This window comes from Vicugna pacos, chromosome 9, assembly GCF_048564905.1.
Source record: "Vicugna pacos chromosome 9, VicPac4, whole genome shotgun sequence".
Lineage (NCBI taxonomy): Eukaryota > Metazoa > Chordata > Mammalia > Artiodactyla > Camelidae > Vicugna > Vicugna pacos.
In genome coordinates, this window is record NC_132995.1 from 40,014,054 (window position 1) to 40,031,028 (window position 16,975).

The window sequence follows — 16,975 nt, forward strand, 5'->3', positions numbered from 1 at the left end:
GCCCAGACTGGGTCCCACGCGCCATGTGAATCCTGGCAACTCCAAGTTTTGGCAACAAGACATGCGCATTTGCTCCCAGGCCAGGCCCCCACTAGGCATTTTCGTGCTCTTTACTCCTCACATGATCCTGTTTACCAGTCCAGGAGACTGCCAGAAGGTTTGGGGACTTGCCTAGGTCCCCCCAGGAGGCACAGGGTCTCACCCACATAACATCCACAGTAAGTCAGCGTTTGGGCCCCAGCCGATGGGAAGGATTGAGGCATTCTGCCCCGACTTCCACATACAGCGCATTCTGGAGACACGTATGAAAGCAGAACATGCAGAACTGACGGGCACGTGGGGGTGTTTCTGCTCCACCTTGCTATCCAGCCAAGCTGCCTGTCGACAGCAACACCTCGGAGGCCTCATCCCCTGACCATGGCTGTGTTCACCACTCACCCCATTAGCCTGTTTCAGGAACCAGGCAGCAGCCTTTGAAGGGGAGGGAGGTAAGGCAGAGCAAAGAAAATGACAATGCCATTTTTATGTGTCCATTTATTAAACAAGAACTCCTTCATGACAATTTAATACAATATTTATCAGCGATTAGTGTTGAGAAAATTATTTCCCTCTACATACAAAAATACAGGTTCAAACACTATGAAAACAATCAGGACAAGTACCGTGAAAAATTGGTCCTTCAAAAGAAATAATGGGGGGAAACTGAGGGCAATGTGAAGTTTTGTCTGTTGTCAGGGACAAACCAACAGGAGCAAAGGCTTTGGGGCCCCAAACCACTCCAAATGGATAAACCAAAGAGCCGGTCGGATCCAGGTGGTACCCACCCCAGACATGTGTGATGGCCTCAGAAGCCAGAGTGGAAGCTCTGACCCACCAACAGCATAAACCAGTTTGCCAAAAGGGCATTGCCTCAGAACACCCCACAGCTGTGTCTACACTGTTAAAGGAAACAGACGTTTAAGAAGCAAAGTGTAGTAGTTATTAAATTAACATTGCCCCCCTCCCGCAAGTACCACTGGGCCAAGTACCGAGTAATGGCATGGGAGTTATCACAGCCATCTGACATGACTTCCTTTGTTATAAAATGGCATATTCTGACCCTTCAAAGCAACCAAAAAAAAAAAAAAGCTACAGTTTTATGTTTCAGTAAATCCATTCCTTCGTTTTACAATGGGCTCAGCTGGTTTACTCAAGATTTTTCTTGACCAGATGTATGTAACTCAGTTCTGCAGGGGTGGGAAAGCAAAAGGAACAGCTGGCCTGTTACGTGTCTTCATTTTGGCAAGCTCCTCACAGCAAGGGGCCTATTTTGTTCAGGCTGAAAACCAGAAAGGGCCACTGAGCCTACCCATGGCATCCACGAACCAATGTGAGATCGGAGTGGAAGGTGAGCTGGAGACCAGTGGAGGCCCCCTAACCTGGAAGCCCATCTGGTGCAGGGAGAGGGAGACCTGCAGCCAAGCCGGAGGGACAGCGGAGAGACACCAGCCAGAGAACGCCCTCTGGTTCCCCAGCCCCGACGGGCTTTTCACCATTTTAGACTCAAAGAAGGGGAAGTTAGAGCACCGAGAATGTTCTGTTTTTGTTGTTTTTTTAATGGAACCACTTTCCTCTTACTGTGTGAGGTGACCAGTGGCTGTTCAGACTGAACAAGTGGTTAAAAAAATACCAAATGCAGTTATACTGATTAATAACTATTTCACAGAAATATAGTCTTACTCTCAGACCATTTAAATAAGCAGAAATAAGATGCTGGGGAGAAGCAACAGAGAAGAGACAGGAAAAGCCAGGGATATAGGGTTTTTTTCTTTTTCTTTTTTAAAATATATAATGAAGTTTAAAGGGAAAGTGACCAAACCTCAAAACCAGCATTGCTGAAAGCAATATTAAAAGGACAGAATCTAAAATCATGCTACAAAAATAGTGTTATCTGGTTTGACTAAATGTACATCTTTTTTTCAATTCCATGATTGACAAGAGTGTTTATGTGACTGACACACGGAAGGCACCAAAGGTGAAGTGATTATTATCTGTCTTAAAATATACAAAGATGTAATTACCTACTTTGGGGAAAAAAATTCATACCTGTAATAAATAATTAAGTGTTTTCCACCATAGGTTCCTGAACCCCTAAAAATTTCAACATATACAAACACTTTTGACCCCTAGCCTTCTCTTAGAGGGAATCACATCAGAATAAAGTTATGAAAAGCACTGGTTTTCCCCACATAGGTCAGTTGCATCAGGAGGCAGGATGTGAAAACTCATTTTTAAATGGGTTACAGAGTTGGAAGGAGGTGGTGCCTCAGGGGCCTGGGCCATTCCAAGGGAGCCAGCCAGGCATCCTGGGACCAGTCAGGTCTTTCTCCAAGCCCTGAATATCTGCCTTCCTCACTTTCACAAAGAGGAGAACAGTCTTGAAACTTGCAAAAATTGATTCTGGAAAAGGCAGGAAAGCAAAGTGGCCCACAAAGGGAAGCAGCTAGACCCAGCCCTGCCTGTGTGGGTACCAGGCCCCTGTCTGTCCTCATTTCCTGATTCTCCCTTCAGGTGGCTTTCCTAATAAAAGGGGGCGCTTCTTACTGGGTTTCAGCAGTGCCTCCAAAGAGGACTCAGCTCTGACAGTCTCAGGCTATCACTGAATCCCATACAAACTACTGTCAAATCAGCTGTGTCATGCCTTCTCTCCTCTGAAGTGCAAGTACAGAAAGAAACTGGACCGCTCCCTAATCCTACCAACAAAGCTGGTTAAAGTCATTTCAGACAAGTTCCTATTCAAAATTAGAACCACAACAGTTCTGATCTAGCTCACTACAGTCCAGGCTATTAACCCCTGAATGAAGGCTCTCTGCCTTGGTGTAGAACGCATCCCAAAGAAAACATGCCACTCTACGGCGTCTAGATCACAATTCACCAGAATTTAAGTCTTGGTGTAAAAACTGTAGACAACAAACTAAGCCTGTAAAAAAGACAGATGATTCAAAGAATCATAAACTAAACTTTATTCTAGGCAAGCTGCCACTGATTCAGACTCAACTGGCTTATGGGTAATCTTTTTCTTTAATGTTTGCAGAATAATTAAAAACTAGAAAGGAAAAAAAAAAGTTCCCAAGGTTGAGAAATTATATCCAAATAGAATAAGAATATAATCAGGAACAAAAGAAGGGAAAACATAGCAGGACCCACTCCTTGTTTCAAGCCTAAAGGTCCTTCATGCCATTTACTGGTGTGAAGAAAAGTCAAACAAAACATTCAGTTTTGAAAAGAAAATTCTTCTAGATCTAACAGATGTTGAGGGTATTTTCTTTCAGAGACAGTTTCTAAATAAAAGAAATGTAAAGGGTCAGATATTTCAAATTACTTTCTCAAGCAGACAGTTCTTACAATTTCAGTGCTATCTGCTGAGAAGAGAATACAAGACTTTATGAAGAGCCAGAAACGTTTAAAGCTCCAGGTGGGTGGTGTTAGGTCTACGTCCTCTCTAGGGTGGCACCCAGACCAGCACCTGAGTCACCTGTCCAGACCTGTGGGTTCTCAAACACACGCCAGGAGCCTGCCCGGAGCGCCAAGGCACGCTGGTCCCCACATTCACCTCCTGCTCTCAAGCGGATTCCAGAACACAAGACCTCACTTTTCCAAAGAGGATAGGAAGGTAGTTAACCAAGTACATTTTTTTTTTCAAGACAGCCCAGGTGGGTCACCATGTCCAGTGCTCTCAATGAGCCCAAAGACAGAGTCTGGGCCTCCTCTCACCTCCCAGACCTGTCCCTGCTCCCACCGCACCGGCTGTTGCTTAGCTGGACCTGGGTGGGAGTGGGCGCTGATGAAATAATAAAGACCTGGGAAAGAGAGAGCCCCTGGGTTCTACAAACTTCACTAAGAAAGTATTTGGAGACCTCACAAGCTAATGGCAGTCCCTGGAGCAGGAGCAACTTTTAATTTTGCTTGAGAGAATCAATTGGCAGCAGCCCTCGGCCTAGAAAGTGTTTTCACCTTTTGCCAGCTGGTTGATATCATTATTTCCCTGTAAAGAAGATACGGAGAAAATGACAATCAGGCAATGGCATGCAGACTTCATGGTTGCTTTGTTCGGAATACGGATGGTACAATGGGAACCTAAATCACCAGTGCCTTCCAGAATCACTGAATTGGCCACATGTTGCCTTCACACTGCCCATCTGCTAGGACAGGTTCTAAGAACAACTCACAGAAAATCCCGCAGAGCCGGAGATTAGGAACTTGGTCCACCTAAACACACAGAGAGGCGAGGGGTTTCCACCCAAACAGCACATGCGAGTCTATAAGAAGGGGTGAGCTTGGGACACATATACCTGACATATGGGGGGAGGAGCTACACAAGGGTCCATCACTGCAAGCAAGAATTCATATTCATGTGCAGACAGAAGAGTTAGTGCTTCATCTCCTTAGAGACTGCCTGTGGCTTAACCCAAGGCTGAATCATAAGAAAGCTTAAAGAAAGACAGATGAAACTGCAAACTTTAAAAAAGTAGGAATGTTTTCAACTGAGTCACAAAGCTCTCTCCAGAAGCATCTGACACAGGGTGGAGGTCTGATATACTCCATGCCTGCCTACAGGCACAATCCTTTAGCCAAGGGGTGGTCATTGTGCCCAAAGGGCTGCCAATGGCATCCACCTCCCAAAGCCAAGCCCTCAGAGCCAGGCCAGGTCCTCCTTGGCTTCCCTGTGGGCAGGCGGGGCTCTGTCCATGTTGGCACTTTGGGTCAAGTTGCCGAGGAAGACACGGACATTGGGACTGGGCTGGTTACTGCAGTCTTGCCTTTCTGTGGACAAAGGTAATCTCTCTTGGATGACTGTTGTAGCACAGAGTGAAAATCTGTTTTCTTTACTTTAAATCAAACTTCTATTATGAGATTTTAATGTGTAACTGTCTTTGTCCGTCCCTGGCTTTATGCAGAGCCAACAAGTGTCTTTAGGCTCCCGGGGCTGTATGAAAGGGAAAAGGTATGTCACTCCATGCCTTTGGCAGTGTGACGAGAGGATAATGGAGAGTCAGAGGGAAAGAAAAATACCGCATCAACCAAATCAGTGCCAAGATAAACATTCTCTGAAGATGTCAGTGTTTGCATCCATCTAAAACCACCAGAGGTTCTACCAAATGCTTGAGGGTTTCAACCATTCAGTCTCCAAGAGCAAATTCAAGCGTAGACAAGTCTGGCATAAACTATGAAAGCCAATATCATCCCACCAGAAAACTGAGAAACACTAAGATTGCCTCAGCCTTAAAAATGCCCCAAACCAAACTGACATTGGTCCGTATTGGAACTATTAAATGCAAAAATAAGCTTCCTTCAATAAAAAAAAAAAGTCCTTTTAAGCCCTCCAAATCTAGATTGTCTTGTTTGTACACAGAGACCACGTAAGAAAAATGCAGGTGTCTTTCCATCACACTAGACAACTATATTTCCTTCCTAATGTCTCGCTACACTGCCATTCGTAACAGGACACAGACTCTGCATCACACCAGTTAGTGTTTAACTGGCCACTTCCGGTTGTAGTGGGAGCTAATTAAATATAAAAATATATTTACAAAAACCATGGGAGAGCCTCATGGCACAAAGAATATTAAATAGTTACAGGGACATAAATAATTCTAAAGATTCTAACACTAAGATGCAAATTAACTCCTAAGTGGCTTGTGGCACAGGTGTCACCACTTTTTATCATCTGTCAGCATTTACAACTTCGGTGGACTTCAGAACCATTCCTTGCAGCTGACAGCACACCCTCAGGAGGCCAATAGGCTCCTTTCCACCTGATGAGAAACTGGTTTTATTGAAGTGACTTGGGAAAGCTTGGGCATCAATCCTGCCTGAATGGTATTCCTTTTTTCCATCTCACTTCAAAGGCGGCTTTTTATTGAGGCCAAGTAACATGATTCCCAGCAGGAGATTTCTGATAAAGTTCAGGGTGGTCCTTCCAAAGTGGACCCCATTTAATGCAAGGCTGAGTCTTTGTGACCCTGTTTTTCAATGGAACTCCCAGAGGGAGATAAGCCCCATTTTGATTAAGCATAAGCACTCAACAAATGCAAAATAAATATATAAAATGAACAGATAAAATCCAGATGTCATGATCTCCTCAAAAATCACTACATATAATAGGTTCAGAGTTTGTGAAGCATGGCTTGTACTGCCTCACAACCGACATGGGGAGAGGGCTGCAGTAACCAGGCCTGGCTGTCCTCTGGGGGAACAGAGGGGAGGGGAGTTGCCACCAGACTAGCTGGGTCTGCACTGGCAGCACCCGGCCCCTGAGCAGACCAGGGGTTTGAACAGGCGACCTGGGTCACTGCCCCAAAGGAACGGCAGCAGAACTCAGACTGTATCGGATATTCGGTTCCGGGAGACAACCCCTAACCCCAACCCTTCAGAGACAGCACAGTACCATTTCCTGTGTAATCCCCAGCCTTGCAGTGCTACCCGATCAATCCACCCGGGCCCGGAAATCAGACGCTGCTCTGCTAGGGAGGATGCAATGCCGCGTGTGCACAGGTGGGCATATTCTCACCTGTGCTCTGCTCCCCACACCCGGACACAGATGCTCACTCTCTCGTTACACAGCACACTGCTGATGCTGCGACCGTTCACTAGGACGAGATCCTGGGGACTCTCCCCGTTAATGCAAAACCTTCCCACAAGCAGTACCCTCCTTGGTGAGGGTAAAACACAAAGTTTTAGCACTAGAGTGAGCTTTGTAAACATTAAAAACAGTTCAAAGAGTGAAAACCTGATAAGTTAAAATGATTTTTCCATAAAAGATACAATTAGTCTCTAACAGGGGGATAAAAACTACAGCATCACAGGGGTCATTTAACTCAATCAACACAATAATCCTCACTTTATCAAGAATCAGTTGAAAACCTTACATAATTAGAATTTTCCCCAACAGTTTCCGAAATGGCCATTCGTGTATATGACCCTGAGGCACAGATGCTACAACTCTTTGTGCCTCTGAAACTTCAGTGAGAGGGTACATCGTGGTGCAGATTCAAGTATTTTCAAATCCTAGACAGATCTATTCAGGATCACTCCAGAACTCTTCTCAGGAATTTGAAAATCAGCACATACCCCTAAAATAGAGGTGTGTCCCCACCTGTGGTCCATGACGCCAGCAAATAGGCAGGAGTTCAGGCTGGTGTAATGGACTGTAGCTTTTACCCGAGAAGGTCAAATGACAGAAAATCTGCAGTCCAGCCTCAACGTATTCAGGGTAGGTAGGGAACTGGAAAACAATGTGGTCTCCACATTCCTGGAGGAGAATCTGGGATTCAGGGAGGTGATTCATTTGAGGAAGAATCAAGGGATTCCCAGCAGGGTAGGAAATAGTAACCTACCCTCACAGGTCAGCAGTGCCATGGAGCCATCCTAAGGGGACATCAGCTTTTCCCATCCCCATAAAGCCCAGACCCAGCAAAGCTCAACCAGCACACCCATCACCAAGACCCTTAGTGTCACACATGGCTTTCCAGGCTTGTGCTGGCGTCTCGACGCCCCAGGCTTGGAAGGCAAGGGGGGAGGGGGGACCTCGGCAGCAACACTAAAGCTGGCCTGGAGCTTTAGTGTTATGGGGGCTGCCCAGGAATTGCTCCTGACCCACTGTTCCAACCCTGTACCTTCATTCCTTGATTTTTTTCCCTCCTAGCAGCCCACCTTTAATCCAAAGTCCTGACTTGTCACAAATATATATATGACATGGTGGCTCAGAGTCAGATGTGAAGCCTGTGCTCAGGGACAGTGAAGACCTAAAGTGGACACAGCAGCCAGTGATGCCAGTGGCTCCCACAGCCACCAAACTGGAGGATCCTGTGGGCCCCTCCTGCCCACCTCTGGCTGAACAGTTGGGTACGTGGGCCCCGCCTCACACACCTCCCAGCAGGGCCATTTGGAAAACCCTTTCCCAAAATGAACTTTTACCAAAGAGGACAAAATTCAACTTAATCACATGAAAATCTGACGTGATGAGGGAAAAAAAACTTGACTGAAAGGACGGGCATGAGGATAGAGGGAGGAGGACTCTGGCGCGTCCTCACGTGTCCAGGCGCTGGATCTCCGGGCGAGTGTCCACATCTCTGGACTCTGTGCGCGCACGGATGTAGTCATTGGCGCTCTGCTGGCGGAGGCTGACTCTCCACTTCTGCACCGCCAGGAACGTGTTCACCGCGTACACCGCGGTTGCCAAGAAGCCAAATATCTACAAGAAACAGGCCCAGTTAGTCCTCAGGCACGTCAGCCCTCAGCGGGGTCACAACAGCTTACAGAGACCCCAGCTGCGGCTGCCCCTTCCAGCTGTAACTCCCACGCTCAGCCCCGCTCAATGTTCAGCTGTCAGACCATGGCCAAGTCTGTGGTCACCTGACCAACATAAAAGTAGCCTAAGGTCTCTTTCGAAGCATTTTGGATCCATAAAGGGAAAAAAAAAAATCACAAAAGGGCTTCTTTTACAGAACCTTCGTAACACTGCCCCAGGGAGAAAACACAATGTAGACAAAACACCATGTAGATGAAAACTCAGGGTTTCTTTCACGTGTGAGCCTCACATCAAGCCATAAGGCCTAACATTCCAAATCCCAGCCCCGGAGCCACCATCTGCTATCCAGCTGCCTCTCACCTGGGCAGCTCTGGGTGGCAGCAGTGGAGTTTTAATAATTTAATAATGATCCATGAGTCTCCTGAGTGACACCTGGGAGAGCAGCTAGTTTAGTATTTTTATAAACCTGTTAACCACCTCCCTTCCATTACAGAAGTGCTATATATTCTTTGTAAATACAGAACAATATGAAATGAAGAGCAGAGAGTGAAAGTCTTACATTATCTGGTTCCCACCCACCACGGCATGCCGCTGACTGCTGCCTGGTGTCAAGACTGCGTCTTCTTCATTAACAGCCACACTGGCAGGGAAGGCCCTTAAAAGCAGCACCACTAACAGACATCCAGGGCTCTGCTGGAAAGAGACTAACGCAGAGGTTCTCAAACCTGAGTGTGCATCTGAGGACTTGTGAAAACACATTTCTGATTCAGCAGCTCTGAGGGAGCCTGAGAAAGGCATTCGAACAAGTTTCCAGATAATGCTCAGGCTGACGTTTCGGGGATCACACTTTGAAAATCACAGCACTGGGAACTGGGACCTCCGTTGGCCCAATGACAACATCGTTGGGCACATGCCAGAGGACAGTCAAGCAAGTCACAAAAAGTGGACAAATCAGCCCTGCTTTAACCTTTTGAGTTCACTCACCACGGCAGCAATTTCTGCTCCGGTTTTGTGGTTTAAAGCAGCCAGTACAATTGAAGCAATAAAGAAAAAGAAAGTGCTGAGTCCAGTGTTGACCAAATCCTAAAGAAAAAGATAAAACAAAATCACTTGAAAAGAATTATTTCATGCTTTGCCCTAAAGGCCACTGAAGAACTTTCTAAATAAAAAGCACAATACCCAGCCTCTCTGATGGCTCCATACTTTAGTCTTGATGGCCCAGGGACAGGTATTGGTCACAGAGAGGAAGGCAAAGATGGTAACAGTTAAGGATCCTATTTGATAAACCAACACAGCAAAATCCACATTTTAACCAACCATGTCACGCCACCATTTCTTAATGACTTACTATAGAAACCAAACTGCTAACCCACAAAGACATGCACACTAATTACCACTTAGAGTTCTACTGTCATCTTTTCAAAACACATTCAGATCATCTTGGCATAAATAAAAATGGACTGGAACTGGCAAAATCCCCTCATTCATTCGTGGCACGTCAAGCGCACTGTTTTCAGACCTAGAGAACACACTTAGCCAGGCCTCATCCTCTTTTTTATGCAGGGTCTTTCAAGTCTCCACGTTGCTAAAGCCTTGGGAATTTCCCCTAAGCTTCTTGCAAAGCAAATCAGGTTACAAATTCAATGCTTCAGAGATTTAACTCCTGTCTTACTTGTCGAGAGGAAAATAGCATAATGATTAAGAGTCACAGTCAGATGAGGGTCTTAATCAACCATGACCTTGGACAAGCCACTTTGCTTCCCTGTGTCTTATGTGGACATAGTACCCTCTCCTACAGGAGCTATTTTAAGGATTAGGTGAAACTACGCACATGAAGAGCCGAGCATGGTGCCTGGCCCACGTTTAGGGATCCCTGCACACTTACTGTTACTTCTGATATTACTACTCTGGCATTAGGCTCCGACAGCCCAGGCTATACCAGACTGCCTCTATAATCTCTACAGGGGAAGAAAATCCAGGCAAAATCGTAAACTGCCTAAGTGCCAGGCTGACTGTACCACTGACACCAGTGGGTCCTCCTGGCTGGCCTGGCTTCAAGGTCCATCTCCTCTTTAAAGATGCAAAAAGGCAACATTCACATCATAAAAGTACTGAGCCTGTGCTGCAGGACCCCCACACTCCTGGCCAATGCTTCTGATTACAAACTCTGATCCGAAATATCTGCCAGCAGGACAGTTTCCAGCAGTGACCAGCATGAAGCCAGGGCAAAGTCTTCACAGATTCAAACAAGTGTTTAGTTACCCCCCCTCATTAAGGTGTAAGGTGCTATAGGGATAAAGAAAAATATAAAATGTAGTTTCCAAATCAAAGACTATTCAGAACAGGGGAAATGTTTTATGTTACAGTGCTAAGTACAAACATCAAACAAAATAGTACGTAAATTAATGATGACTATGTAAAAATATGTGTGGTAAAAGGCAAATAAGGATAAAAGGTTTTGAAGAGTTTATGTTATTTGTTGATATGAATTCCACCTTTAGAAATTCATCTTAAATGGCATACTAGCAAAAAGCTCTAAGCATAAGGATCTTCACCAGATTATTTAAAAAGCAAAAAACTGAAAGCAAACAAAATGCTTAAGAATAGGGGATTTGTTAAATAAAATAGTATTTCCATAATGGAACACTATGCAGTCATTAAAAGTAATGATACAGTCGCATATTTAACATGGAAGATATTCAAGATAGTTTAAATGGAAAAGCATGACTTTAATGGTTCCATTTTTTCTCCACTCACATATCACAACATACATGCAGATGTGAAAGACAGTCTAGAGAAAACAGTCTAGAAGATTACACTCCCATATTACATGTGGTACCTCTGGATGGATTGTATCACATATGATTTCTTAACAGCTTTACTGAGACACAATTCACATCCCGTGTAATACGCCCAATTAAAGTATACAACTCAATACCACAGTGTAATTTTAGAACATTTTTAGCACTCTGAAAAGAAACCTCACACTCATTAACAGTTAATTCTTCATCTTTCCCTCTAATCCTAGGCAATGACCAATCTGCTTTCTGTCTCTATGGATTTGTCTATTCTGGACATTTCATACAAATATAATCATTATATGTGATCTTTCGTGACTGGCTTCTTCCACTTAGTGTAACAGTTCTAAAGTTCCTTCATGTTGTAGCATATATCAGTACTTCACTCCTTTTAGTTACTGAATAATACTCCGTTGTATAGGTAAACCACATTTTATCTTTTAATCAGTTTCTGGACATTTTGGTTGTTTCCACTTTTTGGGTATTGTGAATAATGCTACTATGAACTTACAAGCTTTCATGTAAACATATGTTTTCACTTCTCTTGGGTCATCACATGATTTTACTTCTTTTTCTCCTTTATTATCTGAATCTTCCTATCTTCCTGAGTTTTCCTATAACATTTATTACTTGCACAGTTTAAAAGGCTTAAAATTGAAACACTGCAAAAGTTAGTCAGCATCAACTGCTTGAGTTCCTTGGCCATGAAACCACATCTTGCAGATTCCCCTTCACATTCAGGAGCACACATAGGCATGCCCTCAGATGTGAATTTTGAGGGTGTTTAGTCGATACTGGCTTAATTTTTTTAAACGCTTTTCATGGGACATGTACTTACCAGCCACATGCTTCTTAGTTTGTCATAGTTGCCCCCACCCCTGCAGTCCCACATCCAGCCACTTTATGTTCCCTGTATGGCCCCCAGAATAGCCAAGGCTGCAGCCCCTCCTGACGCCAGGAGATGAGGAAGAAGGGCACCCTCACACACACATGCTTTTGGGTCTCTCCAGTAACATGCCAATAAGCACAGGTGTGAGCCAAGTAACTCCAGTAGCAGATCAGCAGGATCTGGCCTGGGGGCGCTAACTCGAGGTCTACTGGCCACGTCTGGCTCACAGATAGGTCTGACTCGTACAGTCTTCAAAACAAATTTGAACAAGCCAATGTTTAAACACCAGAAGACTGCACATTAAAATATCTCTTAAAAAGAAAAAATAAACATCTTTTAGCTACTCTTGAAAAAATGTTCTGAAGTCCCACGAAGTAATAACGCAATAGGCTAGGACTGAGCAGAACCACCTGAGCCCCAGCCCACCTTCTCACGTGCCCAATTCCATCACATGCCCAGAGTCTATGACCCTATGACCCTGCTCCAGGCCCAGAGAATGGGCCGTCCAACAACGTGCCCCACCCTTCGGACTCTGCGACCTGCTAGCACCTTTCTACTCATCCTTCAAGGTCTAAATGGAACTTGGTGTTTTCTCTGAACTTCCCTGACTGATCTGCTCTAGGCCCACAGCCCCAAGGAATCTACCACTTCCTTGCCCACGTTCTCCCAGGCCTCCCTCACACAAAACTGGATCACACTGAGCACACACGCCACGGGAGTGCAGCTGGCATCTACCCACCCAGGGCTTTCAGTTCCCAAAACCTGGCCCAAAGCAGGTGTTCAATACATGTTTGCGGAACTGACCACAGTTGAGGCATCTGTGAACAGGTTCCGGGCCGGGCTGCCACTGCGATCTCTCTGAAACCACTGGGTTCCATGGCTGGCTCAAGTCTCAGCTCCACACACAGATGAGAGAGGAAGTTTACAACCACTCGGTCCATACTGTGCACTCACTTGCGCTAAAATGGCCCCAGTATCAAAGGGGTGATACAGTACTAACTGTAGGCGCAGCTACCATTTACAGACAGCCCACTGCGCCAACCATATTTATGAAACTTCCTATGTCTCACTGAATCCTAACCTAATTATGGTCCAAAATACGTCTAGTGTGGAACATGTTATTCCATTTGTCTTTACAGACGAGGAAACTGAGTCCCAGAAAGGATGAGTGTGACGTAATGAAAAATATCTTTTTGTCCAGATTCCTTGGAATTTCCTGAGTGACAGGAGTATCTTTTATCATTCATAACGAACCCCTTTCAACTGTCCCTGAGTTTATGCTAATGAGGTGACTCTCTGCAACCTCTTGACAGTTTCAGGATGGGGACTGGTTATCAGAAAAACCAACCAGGTGATTAGAAGGTTGGAACTTTCAGTCCCACTGTCCCAACCTCCAGGGAGGGGAGAAGGGCAGGAGATTGAGTTCAACCTCCAAATGGTTGATGATTTTAATCCATCACGCCTACTGAATGAAATCTCCATAAAATCCTGAATGACAGGGTTCAGGAAGCTTCCATGTGCCAGAAGGATGTTGCCCCCTAACTTTATGGAAACAGACTCCTCTGGACCCTCCTTCTCCATCTCTCCCATTTGACTGTTCCTGAATTGTATCCTTAATAACAAGCCGGAAATCATAAGTAAAGCACTTTTCTGAGTTCTATAAGTTGTTCTAGAGAATTACTGAGCTCCCAAATTTGCAGTTGCAGGCAGAAGTGCAGGACACCTGGGACCCCATCTGTGGCTGGTGCCTGAGTGGGGCAGTCTCATGGAACTGAGCCCTTAACCTGTGGGGTCCACCCTGACTCTGAGAGTCAGTATCAGAACTGAAGTTAATTGTTGGATATCCAGTTGGTCTTGGAGAACTGCTCAGTGAGGAAAAACTACATGAATTTGATGTCAATAAAAAAAAACCCACATATTTTGTGTCAAAAGTGGTATTAGAAAACCCCACACAATGAGTCATGGCCAAGGCCTCAGGACTCTGCAAGTGGCCTTTCTGGGTGACTCCAGACTGTTCTCAACTCACCACAGAAGCCAGCCTGGGTTCTCTGATAAGGAGATACATGTAGGAGGAGCAGGGGCCACAAAAGCCACTAAGAAGAAACACCAAAGAGGAAGAAAAACTAGGAGATTATGGAATCATCAGAGGCAAGAGGATAGAGTACAGCAGGAAGGACTGAACACATTCCAGGGCAGATACTGCCAAAACGGGGCAGGGGTGCTGGGAAATAACCAGAGGATCCAACAGCACAGAGGCCCTCAGTGATCGTGACCAGAGGACTTTCAAGGACATAAAGTGAGTGGAGTAGGTGGGGGAGGGGGAAGAGGCAGTTGCTGTATTGGAGAAAGACATGTGGGAGGCTTTCGGGATGCTGACACTATCCTATCTCTTGACCCAGTTGTTGGCTTACACAACCTTTTATTGTTCTTCACTAAATACATTTACTTTTAGGAATTTTTCTGATTATGCTGTACTTGACAATAAAAGCTGAGAAAAGAGAGATCAGGAAGCAGGGATGGAGAGAAGGCATGCACAGACCTCCCTTCTCTTCACAAAGTTTGGCTGAGCTCACAGGGCTTGATGCGCTCTGAGTGGGAGCCCCCGGTGGTCAGTGGTGGGAAGAGAGGGATGAAGTTGGGCACAAGGCCAGTGGTACCGCTGGAGGTAAATACAGGTGGAACACACAGCTGTGTGAGCTCCCAATATACAAAGAAAGACAAGCATCACAGAGTAAGTCCCGTAGATTTATTTTTTTTAAAAAGCTGACATTGACACAATCTTTCTGATTGCATCAAATTACGCTGGTATAAAAATGCATACTTTTCCTTGTCCTCCTTATTTACCATTTTTCATGCATATGTGAGTCAACCTAGCTCCTAAAATGACCATTTTTCTAAAACTATACCAACCACACCCTATTTCACTCATCAGCTGGCTCTGTTGAAGTCAAGTGTACTCCCACCACCTTGTTAGAAAAGCAACCCCTGATGCCAACCCTCTGGAGAGACTTGATGAGCTGCGTCCAGCCCTAAGAACTCACTTTTGCTCCCCTCCCAGAGAAGAGATGACCTGTGCTCCCATCAGTAAGTACCATCTCTTCAAGTTCACATAACTCACATACTCTTTTGCTGGATAAGCAGACAGCTTCATCTGCTCTAAAAGAATGGAAATTCCGCAAAGGACAGAAAGTGTTCTCAAGTGACCACATCAGCACCCAGCCATCTGCCCCAACCAACAACATCCTGGAGTACAGGAGGGATATTAACTTTCCAGTGAAAAAGATGCACTTCATTGTGACCCAAATAATGTGGTTGTCAGACAGCAGAAAGTCTTTCATGATTAAAGTAGAAAAACCAGAATTTCAGAAAGCTCACTAAATAAGTATTTCTGGAGGTAAAGGCCAGTATGAATTTAGTTAGAGATCTGAATTAAGTCTTTTTTGTTGTGGTGGTGGTGGTGGTGATCTGTGATCAGTGAAGTATAGCTGATTTACAACATTAGTTTCAGATGTAAGGCACAGTGGTTCAGTATTTTTGCAGATTATACTCCATTACAAGTCATTACAAGATAATAGATATAATTCCCTGTGCTATAAAATATAGCAAAGTAGGAAGTCTTTTAACAGATTTATGGCTGTCAAATAAGTAGATAAGACAGAATCAAGGGAGTGAAGCCAAATCTGGTGGAAGTCTACAGGAGAATGATGTGGTTGACAGACAACATGGTAAAGTCAGTATTTCTCATACTGGCAGGTTTGATGCCTTTATACACATTGTCTCATTTTATTCTTAAAACAACCCTGAAAGAAAAATATTACTGTCTCCACTTTACGATTGTGAGACTCTTGCCTAGGGTCACACACAGCTCTTAAGAGCCACCTTGGACTTAAACGCAGACAGGTCCACCTGATGACTCAAAGCCCCTGGATCTTAACCTTCCCAACAGCTGCTTCTATGTCAAATAGGTCCTCCAGTACGGTTTCATTCACAGCAGCCCAGGCCCTCCCTCAACAACTATTTACTTGGGCCTTAGAAACACCAGGGATCTGGGTTACCAATGAACCTTGCCCCATGGCAGTGACCTTGCCCCCATGGAGCCTGCATTTTGGTTGGGGAAGGTTTGTGAGTCTCTCTTGCATTACCTGTTCACTACAGTATCAATTCAGATCACAATTCTATAAGCATTTTCTTATGGAGAACACAGGCTTCATCTTAAAGAGTTGAGACATTAAAACCTGTCACAAAAACTGTGACAAATGCCTCCAGTAGCTTGAGGTTTTAGAGCTTTCTTCTCAGTTTCCAATGCTGGAATAAAACCAGCTGAATTTGCAGCTGACAACTTTTCTAGTCCCAGTCTCCTTTGATTCTTCCTCCTAGAAGAGTCTCAACAACACAGAGAGCATTCTGTCAGGAAGACCCTCTCCTCTTGACTCCCTCACGGGAACACAGGGGAGTGGCTCTGCCAGACAAGGTGCCTGCCCAGGCCTCCTCCTCCCGGGATCCTGCACTCGAGCTCACTTCTAGTGCTGCACACACCAGCCCCGGTCAACAGGAGAGGAGCTTGTGCAAGGGCAGGTGGTCTCAGCCCTGTCCCCACGCTCTGCCCCCTACAGGCACAGAAGAGGCAGTGACAGCGCTTGCCTTTGTCTCCAAGACAGATTCCCTTTGAACTACTGCACCTGCTTGTTTCCAAAGAAATATCAAGAAAACCAAGTGCTACTTAGTTTCCTTTCTCATTTAGCACCATAAGGACAAGTAAAAGGGGCCTAGGAGTGTCCAGCCCTGAGCTTTCCATGCCAGTCAGAGGGTGAGGTTGTCAAAGACCCCAGACAACGGAAAGAAGAGTACTCGTTTTCTCAAGGCTCTCTGATCAAATCACCAGACCCTCCAGGTCTTCCCCGCTGCTCTGAATTTAATATTTCTAGGTTTCACAAGTTAATGGCAGTTTCATTTATATTTTCAATTCTTCCTGTATCAATACTTTTGTAAATGGCTTTT

General features: G+C 45.1%; 1 protein-coding gene across 1 annotated transcript in view; it reads right to left on the reverse strand.

Annotated features, from left to right (window-relative positions):
* Positions 1–516: 516 nt before the first annotated feature.
* The window catches only part of CMTM4 (CKLF like MARVEL transmembrane domain containing 4), a 70,133-nt gene continuing 53,674 nt past the window's right edge, over positions 517–16,975 (reverse strand). Inside the window, exons 3-4 of the mRNA XM_015238634.3 lie at positions 9,275–9,373; positions 517–8,233 (exon numbers count right to left, since the gene is read on the reverse strand). Coding sequence (XP_015094120.2) covers positions 8,069–8,233; positions 9,275–9,373 — 264 coding nt within the window. The 3' untranslated portion in view covers positions 517–8,068. The remainder of the gene's footprint in view (positions 8,234–9,274; positions 9,374–16,975) is intronic.